The sequence below is a fragment of the Ictidomys tridecemlineatus genome, chromosome 6 (assembly GCF_052094955.1).
Source record: "Ictidomys tridecemlineatus isolate mIctTri1 chromosome 6, mIctTri1.hap1, whole genome shotgun sequence".
In the NCBI taxonomy this organism is placed as follows: Eukaryota; Metazoa; Chordata; class Mammalia; order Rodentia; family Sciuridae; genus Ictidomys; species Ictidomys tridecemlineatus.
In genome coordinates, this window is record NC_135482.1 from 103736464 (window position 1) to 103746583 (window position 10120).

The 10120-nt window shown below is 42.6% G+C and overlaps 1 protein-coding gene across 4 annotated transcripts; it reads left to right on the top strand.

Moving 5' to 3' along the window:
• The first annotated feature begins 2473 nt into the window (after positions 1-2473).
• On the top strand, positions 2474-10024 carry Ing4 (inhibitor of growth family member 4). Of its 4 annotated transcripts, none has more exons than XM_005338333.4 (8): positions 2474-2619; positions 5835-5906; positions 7551-7717; positions 7895-8009; positions 8174-8282; positions 8530-8677; positions 9212-9273; positions 9375-10024. In XM_005338333.4, exons 1-8 carry the CDS (start codon positions 2583-2585, stop codon positions 9412-9414), a joined length of 750 nt encoding a protein of 249 aa, XP_005338390.1. In that variant the 5' UTR covers positions 2474-2582; the 3' UTR covers positions 9415-10024. The 4 variants fall into 4 exon arrangements, with proteins under 4 accessions (XP_005338390.1, XP_005338391.1, XP_005338392.1 ...); XM_005338334.4 differs by having other exon boundaries at positions 8177-8282; XM_005338335.4 differs by having other exon boundaries at positions 7895-8000.
• The last annotated feature ends 96 nt before the right edge of the window (positions 10025-10120 follow it).

A 10120-nucleotide genomic window follows, 5' to 3' on the forward strand; every position in this document is an offset into this window, starting at 1 on the left:
TGGAGCTACTGATGTGAGCGAGTGAGTATGAAAAAAGTATTTGGGGAATTGTTCAAGGGCAGTACTAAGGATTTACTCCATAGTGTGTGAAAAATGAATACTTGTGTGCTGAGGCTCCATGTGTGAGATTCCACTGCTTCAGAAAGGTTTGGTTTTATTCAAGTGGAATCTTTGCTTATGAAGATCTGTCATGAGGATTGCATCCTCTAAATAGATAAGAACAAGATTTCAGTTATGTGTTAACATCTCTGTTCCCTGTCTAAAAAAAATGGAAGCAAGACCTTGAATGGACCTATAACTCCCCAGTTGCTCTGTGACACCGAAAACCAGAGGTTTGCAGTAGTGGGAACCATAACAAGTTAATGGTTATATATGATGAACAGTATAAAACACAATTGAGTGTCCATAATATAGTGGTTATCAATACACCTCACAATGAAGGAGGGTTAATAGCATTGGGGAGTAGGAAATCATCTGGACTTCCCACACAGACTCTACTATTGACCAGTATTGAGTTAGATAACTTCCAAGAATACTTTCTGAAAACGTTTTAGTTTCCTTCCTTTCTTTTTTTTTTTTTTTTAAGAGAGGGGGGGAATTTTTTTTTAATATTTTTTTTTAGTTTTCGGCAGACGCAACATCTTTGTATGTGGTGCTGAGGATCGAACCCCGGGCCACACGCATGCCAGGCGAGCTTGCTACCGCTTGAGCCACATCCCCAGCCCTTAGTTTCCTTTCTTACAGTACTGAAAAAATGACCAAGCTCCCATGTCTGAGAACCGGTGGTGTCTGTGTCTGCTGGCCCACAGTATTCGTTAAGTACTGGGATATAAATAAATAATCCCCACTTAACTTTGGGATTGGGCATTCAAGATAGTGTCTCAATATGTAGATTGACACTAATGAATGTTTTACATATAACCAAACATGCCACTGTTTATTAGCTTCCTGAGTATTATTTTTTTCTTTCCCACCAACTTTATAGAGAAGCTCCTGACAGCCCTATTTTCACCAGTATTGGAACTAGAATCTACTCTAAAAACTCCTATCCCTCACCCACTCTTTGCAATGACCGAATGAAGTAGGTACTATGGCATTGTATAGAGAAGTAAATAGGCACAGAGATTAAATTATTGAAGAGCATGACAGAATGACGTATTTAGATTGCTGTTATCTTAGTGCCTGCTCACTAGTAAATCTCACCCTTCTTCACATATTTGGTCTAAGTTGTGTGGCTGAAAATCATCATATTAAAAGCCTGCCACGCTGGGTGCAATGGCACACATCTGGAATCCCAGCAGCTCCAGGTTGAGGCAGGATTGCGAGTTCAAGCAAGCAACTCAGTGAGACCCTGTCTCTAAATACAAGAGGGCTGGGGATATGGCTCAGAGGTCGAGTGCCCCTGACTTCAACCTCCCTACGCCTGCTGCAAAAGAAAACAAAACAAAACAAAAAAACTGCCGTGTAATGTCATTATGAAGGAAGTGTAATTTCGGGGTGACACCTATGTCTAAGATACTACCTTACACAACTTGGCATATGGGCTTTGAATTTTGACTCCTCAGTGTGATAGCAGCCTGTCAAGCCCTCTTGATTGCTTTTGATTGCGATGAAAATAATAATTGTGTTCTTTATAGTTAGCTAACTAGGATGGCTGCCATCTGAGTTGTAATAAAACTCTGTTTCCCAATCCCTTAATAATTACTATGTAGAAATTAAAATGAAAGGGAAATTAGGGGCTGGGGTTGTGGCTCAGTGGTAGAATATTTGCTTACCATGTGCAAAGCACTGAGCTTGAATCCTACATCACCCAAAACGGCGGCGGAGGGGCGGGGGGAACGACAAAAATAGGGATCTCCCCAATTGAAAAAGTGGCAAGAGAGCCCTGACAAAAAGTGTGCAGAATTATAGCTTTATTTGTAATTATGAATCTTTCTCAACTAAAAAATGCAGATATAGCTCCGTGGTAAAGCACCTGCTTAGCATGGGCGAAGCCCTGGGTTCCGTGCCCGGCGCCACAATAACAATAACCTAAAAGATGATATTCATGTAATTGAACAGGAATGCAGAGGGTTTAAATCACACAAGGCCTGATGACTTGTGTCATCATAGCTTCTTAAGAAACACACTGCCTTGGATAAAATCTTGGAAACTGCTTTGGTCACCAGATTCGTAATCTGCAAAAGTAAAATAAGTTGAACTTCTCCAGTTGCTGGAAAGATATATACAGAATACGATCCTAAAGAGAACCGTCTTTTCCCCCCATTACCACACATTCTCGTTTTGGAGGGAAAATAAAAAGTTTGCTAGAAAATGCAAAATGGCGATCTCCCATGACGTCATACTGTCTCGGTCGCGCACCCGAGTCTCAGGGCGGAAGTGAACTACAGCAGCCTCGCTGTGGGCGGTCGTGACTCCTCACGCAAAAGAAAAAGTTTCAACGTCAGGCGGATATGTCTTCTCGGGTAAGGGCGGAAGTTGTTTTAAGGACGGAAAGTTTCTTAAACCAAGATTAGCGGCAGCGCCTGTCGCGTTTCAGTCACTTCCGGGGCGTATCGGAAGTTGCTTTGTTTTGCTTCAAGATGGCTGCGGGGATGTATTTGGAACATTATCTGGACAGTAAGAGCAGTCTGGAGGAGGGGGTCAGGGGTCATAGAGTGGTGGGGGGATCAGGGCTGAGAGAATCTATGGCCCCGAAGTCCTAATGGCGAGGTCGTCACTATTATGAAGGGGATCTGTGGGAGGAAATATTGGAGGGTGTGAAGAAAGAGGAGGCGGGGCAGTAGGATCGAGGCCTTGCTGTTGGGTGTAAACCTGGGAGGGGCTGAGCGATGGGGCCCAAGGTCGCGGGTCTTGAAGGGCTTGTAGGCATAGCAGGGAAATTTTTTGGTACCCCTATTTTTCAGGGTCTCAAATCTCAGGGTAGGTTTTTTCTGCCGAAGTCGTTCAGAATCGGTATCACCATTGTCATTTGGGGTAGCGGCAAAGACTTTGCTTATGCAATCTGTTCTTTCTCAGAAGTAGCATCTCATAGGGGGGTGGGCATGAGCGACCACTATCTGGTGATAAACTGGACCGCTTCTTCTCACTGAATACAAATCCAATTCCTATCAAATGAAAATCTGGTGGTGTTTACCCCATTTGTGTAAGCTATGCTTTCACAAATCCTGTCACCCTGTGTAATTAACGTTTTAGTGTTGAGAGTCATTCATTCAACAAATTTATTGAGAAACATAATGCTTTGACAATGGGGATATAAGAAAATAGGTAAGACACATTCCCCTGCCCTCAAGAAGCTCACAAACTAGTAAGAAACAGATTATGCAAATAAATAATTTTAAAAGTTTGACAAGCAAAATATTGGGGTAGATTTAAAGGACAGTTGGCAACACTGATTACCTGAGAGAGGGGCTGATTACCTGGGGATATAGGTAAAGCTTTACTGACATATATTTATAGGGTCTTAAGGATAAGTGCTTACTTGCTTGTGTGGAAAGAGAAAGGGAGTTCCAGGTTGGGGAAAGCATCAGCACAGGTATTGTGATAGGTTTGTGGCTAGGTTAGGTAAACTGAGTTCATAATATTTGATATATATGACTTTAAGGTGAGAGTTAAGGAAGTGAAACTGGAGAGACATTGGTGCTAGATTGGATAAAGTCTTTTTATTTTGTACTGGAGATTGAATCCAGGGTCACTTAACCACTGACCACATCCCCAGCCCTTTTTTTTTTTTTTTTGTATTTTATTTTGAGACAAGGTCTTGCTAAGTAAGTTGCTTAGGGCCTCTCTAAGTTGCTGAGGCTGGCTTAGAACTTGTGACGCCCCACCTCAGCCTCCTGAGCCACTGGGATTACAGGTGTGTGCCACTGTCCCAGCTGGACAAAGTCTTTTAAGGCAAGCTAACAAGTTTGCATTTTAAAGTAGTGTATGGCCAAGCATAGTGATACATGTCTGTAATCTCAATGACTTGGGGGGCTGGGGCAAGAGGATCTCAAGTTTGAGTCCAGCCTCAGCAATTTAGAGAGGCCTTAAGCAACTTAGCAAGACTCTGTCTCAAAAAGGGAAACAAATTTTTTTTTTTAAAAGCAAGGGTTTTTTTGTTTTTGTTTTTTTTTAGCGAGAGAATTTTTTAATATTTATTTTTTAGTTCTCGGTGGACACATCTTTCTTTGTATGTGGTGGTGAGGATTGAACCCGGGCCGCACGCATGCCAGACGAGCTTGAGCCACATCCTCAGCCCCGGAAACAAATTTTTTAAAGGGCTGGGGATGTAACTCGGTGGTAGAGAACTTGCCTAGCACGAATAAGCTCTGGGTTTGATGCCCAGCATGGAAAAAAAAAAAGTTTAGATGGAGTCATGGGAAGAGATTTTTCTTGTATGGGAAAGGCTTAAATATTTTCATTCATTTATTCAAGTATTCACTGAGTACCTTTTGTATTCAAGTTATACTTGTAAACGTTAGGGAAATGGAAGAAAATAAGATACATGTTTTCATCCTCTTGAAGGGCTAAGGAGACAGACACCAAATAACTAATTACACAATTATTTAATTACAGTTGGATAAGCACTAAAAAAGGTAAAGATGGGCTACCTTCATAGCCTATATATCGGGCACTTGTCAAAAGTCTAGGAAAGTTAGGTTTGAGCTGAGTTTAGAAAAACTTACAAATTTAGTAGGCAAAGAGATGAAGTGGAATGAGGAAGACTAGGCATTCCAGGGAAAGAAGATAGCTTTTGGAATGCTGCTGGCAAGTTTGAGGCTCTCAGAAAAGGCCAATATGATTGGAGCAGAAGAGAAAACTGACATGACTGGGGCTAGAAAGTGTAGAACATCCAACCAGCAATGGGAAGTTCCTGCAAGGTTGCCAGGTGTGGTACACATGCCTATATCCCATTGTCTCAGGAGGTTAAGTCAGAACAATCCACAGGTTCAAGGCTAGCCTCACCAACTTGGAGAGACCCTATCTCAAAATAAAAAGAGCTTGGGATGTAGCTCAGTGGTAAAAGTATCCCTGGGTTTAGTCCCCAGTACCAAAAAATAAAGGAAGTTACTGGAAGGTTATAAGTGACTTGATTGGGTTTGCTTTTCTTTAAAGATGGAATCTCACTATTTTGCCCAGGTGGCCTCAAATTCTTGGTCCTCCTACCTCCACTTCTTATGTAGCTGGGATTACAGACATGCACTGGTTTGCTTTTTTAATTTTTATTTTATTTTTGCAGTGCTGGGAATGAAAACCAGGACCTCATGCATGCTACCTAAGCACTCTATCACTGGTTTCTGTTCTTTAAAAGAGCATTTGGTCTACCCTATAGAAAATTGATTGGCTTATCTGTGATGAGTAGTAGAGAATATCATGATGTTATTTGTAAGTTGAGGGCAAGATGCTTGGAGACAGAGATTAAAAAATAGAGGAAAGGGAAAGGCTGATTTCTAAAGTCACTGAAGAGAAGCGTGGGATAGTTGTGCAGAGGTGGAGAAATAGTTGGGAGGAGAGAGAAGTGAATATGACTCTTGAAAGAAAGGAACTATGAATGCTGTCACAAATCCAGAGGTTCAAATTAGGGAAGATGGAATTGCACTTTAAAAAGATGTATATAAAGGGCTGAGGTTGTGGCATAGTGGTAATTATATATAAAGGGCTGAGGTTGTGGCATAGTGGTAAGAATTACATACTTAGTATGTCCAAAACACAGGATTCCATCCCTATCCCCATACATGTAAACATAAACACACACAAATTGTAAATATGGGGGCTAGGGGTGTGGCTCAGTGGTAGAGCTCTTGCCAAGATCTGTGCATAGTCCAGTAATTATGTTTCTCTCTATTCTCTAGGTATTGAAAACCTCCCATTTGAATTACAGAGAAACTTTCAACTTATGAGGGACCTTGACCAAAGAACAGAGGGTAGGTAAAGAGTAAGCAGTTCTTATGTATGATGAGTGTGTGTAATCATTTATTTTCCTACTTGCTATTACCACGACATCTGGTGTGATTTGGAGAACTATGAGTTTTTTTAAAACTCTTGGAATTCTTAAAAGAGGTTATTGATCCTCATTTCTATATCACTTTTCCATAACAAATGAAGTATTGAGACAAGGCCTCAAGAACTCAAGAGATGCTATTTTCTTTATATCTACACCTCAAGAAGAATTCAAGAAACCAAAATTGATTCTAGCATCACTTCTGCTGTATGTGTCCAATATACTTATAGGATAACTATAGTGTTTCTGCTTCCCTGTTAATGTTATTCTCACAAAATTTACATTGGTTTTAGATTACATTTCATGTCTGTAGATAGGAGCTCTGTTGTATGAGAAGTTCTTAAAAAGAGAGTGAAAGACAAAAGAGAAGAAGCAATTAACATCAGGATGCTACACTGTATTCTTCAATCTTACAGAAGCAATAGATAACATCTTCAGCCTTGACATTGAGGATATTTGGCTATATTGAGGCAGTTACTGGAGCCTGAGGGAAGCTACATTACAGTTATCAAGTTGTTCTCTTCAAGATCCAAGATGTCTATTGGAGCTATCGCCATACCCATTGAAGGATATATAGCTTTTACCTTCCATCCTTTGTATTCATGCTCAAGGATGTAATAAGCTGGTGTTAGGTTACGTGAAGCTGTGTTTTAAATTGCTTTGCTAAGTTTACTCATGAAAATGTGAGCATCATCTAAAATCTTGGACATCAACCTGTGAGAACTGCTTGCCAAATGAAGAGAATCTAATTTATACAGTTCTGACTCTTCAGTTCATGCAAAAACCAGCTGGAGATTATGGAACTATATGCTTTTTTTAAAGCTGCTTTCAAAGGCCTGGAATGAAGTAGAATGTAAACATAGCGTGTTTGCAGATCTTCCCCGTTACCTGTGTTAACACAGCTGTATGGTGTTACAAAGTCAGACTTTTTTCTGAGCCCTATCATACATTAGGGAGTATACATCTTCAGTTAGTGTCCTGGGATATCACTACCTTTTCAAACTGTTTGGAGAAATATCTAAGATGGACAAACAGGAACGAAGTGATGGAAAATATAAGCAAATTGCAAATGAGAGCAAAATATGTGGACAATAAGCAAGCAGAAGAGAGAGGGCCTAATTTTAAATTGTGAGACCCAAAAGCCAGAGCAACAGATGACCTAGCCTAGTTTGCTACTGTCAGATCTTCTGAGGGATGCTTATGAGACAATAAACAAGGCAGTCTTTGGAATGACATTCATGGATCAAGAAGCAGCAAGCTCTGTAAAGAAGCATGTACAAACATCAACAAAAGTATACTTCATATTAATGTGGTATGCAAAGAATCCCCCAATATATCGCAATAATTTAAGTTCCAACTATGCTAGCAATGTTGTCAACACCTTGAAGGCATCTTTAAAACAAATAGTGTTGATATGAGTACATGGCACAGTTCCTGTGAACATTCAGTAGGTTTTATTTCAAAGGTCATGATGGTCAATGGAAAAAGTCCAAGGAACAAGAGCAAGAAGTGTGTTTCATCTAGCCGCCCAGGAGCCATTGTGACCAGGCCTCTGTCTCTGTTGTAGACCTGAAGGCTGAAATTGACAAGTTGGCCACTGAGTATATGAGTAGCGCCCGCAACCTGAGCTCCGAGGAAAAATTGGCTCTTCTCAGACAGATCCAGGAAGCCTATGGCAAGTGCAAGGAATTTGGTGACGACAAGGTGCAGCTTGCCATGCAGACCTATGAGATGGTATGGCCCTGTTCATGGCTCCCCACTACCTCCCATCTAATCTTTGGGGTCTTAGACCCCTCCTTCAGCTGTCAGAATCTGTTTTGGATCTGGGAGATCCATAGATTTTACCTTAGCCTGTTTTTCTTTAATTAGAACCAGGCTTATATCTCTCCCTTCTCCTTCCTTCTCTCCCAGGTTGACAAACACATTCGGCGACTGGACACAGACCTGGCCCGTTTTGAGGCTGATTTGAAGGAGAAACAGATCGAGTCAAGTGACTATGACAGCTCTTCTAGCAAAGGCAAAAAGAGTGAGGAGGGGGGCGGGGCTGTGAGAGTGGGTGAGGACTCTGAGGGAGAAGAGATCTGCTCTTCATCTATGAGGGAGGAATACCAAGTTGCAAAGAAGAGGAAGAAAGAGGACTTAACCCATCTTTCTATCTCCCTGCCTTCTGGCTTTCCCCCTCTTCCCTAGAAGGCCGGACTCAAAAGGAGAAGAAAGCTGCCCGTGCACGTTCCAAAGGGAAAAACTCAGATGAAGAAGCACCCAAGGCTGCCCAGAAGAAGTTAAAACTTGTGCGCACGTGAGTGTTTCAGATGACATACTCTTCGCCAAGTAACATCCTCTTCTCTCCTGACATCCCACTCTCACCCTACACTGCACTGCCCTTTGCCACTTTTCCTATTTTCTGTTAATAACTCTTCTCATCACTTTGGTGTCTGCTGGATGGAGAGGAGAAGCCCCACCAGGATTTCCTTCTACCGCCTCAGAGCCTTAGGTCCTAGCTTCCCTTCCTGCAAATGACAATTTCTCTTCCTCTTGGCATACAGAAGTCCTGAGTATGGGATGCCCTCAGTGACCTTTGGCAGTGTCCATCCCTCTGATGTGTTGGATATGCCTGTGGATCCCAACGAACCCACCTATTGCCTTTGTCACCAGGTCTCCTATGGAGAGATGATTGGCTGTGACAACCCTGATGTGAGAACCTTTTACCTCAGGATGTGGGGTTCTGAGGGACATGAAAGGAGTGGGTTTAAAATGGGGGAGCCATGATTGAAGAATGGGACTTCAGAATGAAGGACAATGGCTGAAAGTAGGACATGGCGGCATGCATCTGTAATCCTAGCTACTTAGGAGGCTGAAGCACAAGGATCACTTGAGCCCAGGAGTTCAGGGATTGCCTGGGCAACACAGTAAGACCTAGTCTCAAAAACAAAAACAAAAAACGAGGGGCTGGGATTGTGGCTCAGCGGTAGAGTGCTCACCTAGCACATGTGAGGCCCTGGGTTCAAACTTCAGCACCACATAAAAATAAATAAATAAAATAAAGATATTGTGTCCAACTACAACTAAAAAATAAATATTTAAAAACAAAAAACAATGGATATGGGTGGCCATGTGCCTTCCAGAAAGTCTCCAAAGGGATGGGATATATGTACACTCCTAAAGAATCTTTATGAGGGCTTTCTTTCCACCACCCAGGCTCCTAACTACTGCATCTTCCTTTTCCAGTGTTCCATTGAGTGGTTCCACTTCGCCTGTGTGGGACTGACAACCAAGCCTCGGGGGAAATGGTAAGTTACAGCCTAACTGGACTATTGCAAAGCTAGATGGCATAGGGTACTTTCCCCTTCACTCACTTTCCCCCACCCATCTCTTTGTTTTTGCTTTCTAGGTTTTGCCCACGCTGCTCCCAAGAACGGAAGAAGAAATAGATAAGGGCCTTGGATTCCAACACAATTTCTTCCACATCCCCTGATCTGGGCTAGTGGGCAGAGGAATGCCTGTATTGGGGCCAGGGGGTTCAGGGAGAAGTGGATGGTGCGGTATTGTCATCCCTTCTCCTCCCCTTCCCCATTCCCGGTGCTGAGGCTGCATTCAAACCCTGGTAGGGAGGGGTGCCGCAACCACTAACGGTATGTGTTCTCTTTCTGCCCTCCCCCTGGTTGGGAAGTAAGCTTGCCCACTGTCCTTTTGCCTCCATGCTGAGGTTGGTGCTGTATTTCAGAGGAAGGGTCCTCTTGATTTCCCTTGCTTTGTATTTGAGGACTGGGGAAGTAGGATAGGGCACTCCTCTGGTTCCCTTAATCCTCCTCCTGCTACCCTGTGGGAAGCTAAGTATGAACTCTCTTCTCCATTCTCTTCCTGTTTTTTCATGGTGGGGATGCCCTGGATCATTTGGGCTGTGGCCCTCATTGAAGGGGCACCCATCCTCTATGCCAAGGGGATTCATCCTGACCTTGAATGGGAGAGGGGGCAAGGTGGAATGCAGATAACTCACGTGTAAAAGGAGCCTGGATAGGTAAATAAAAGCTATACGTGTTGGCCTGCTGTGTTTATTGTAGAGACACTATTTCAGTACATGTGCTAAGCATTCTTTTTTGCACCCTCTGGGTTGGATGAGAGGTGGGAGGATGACAT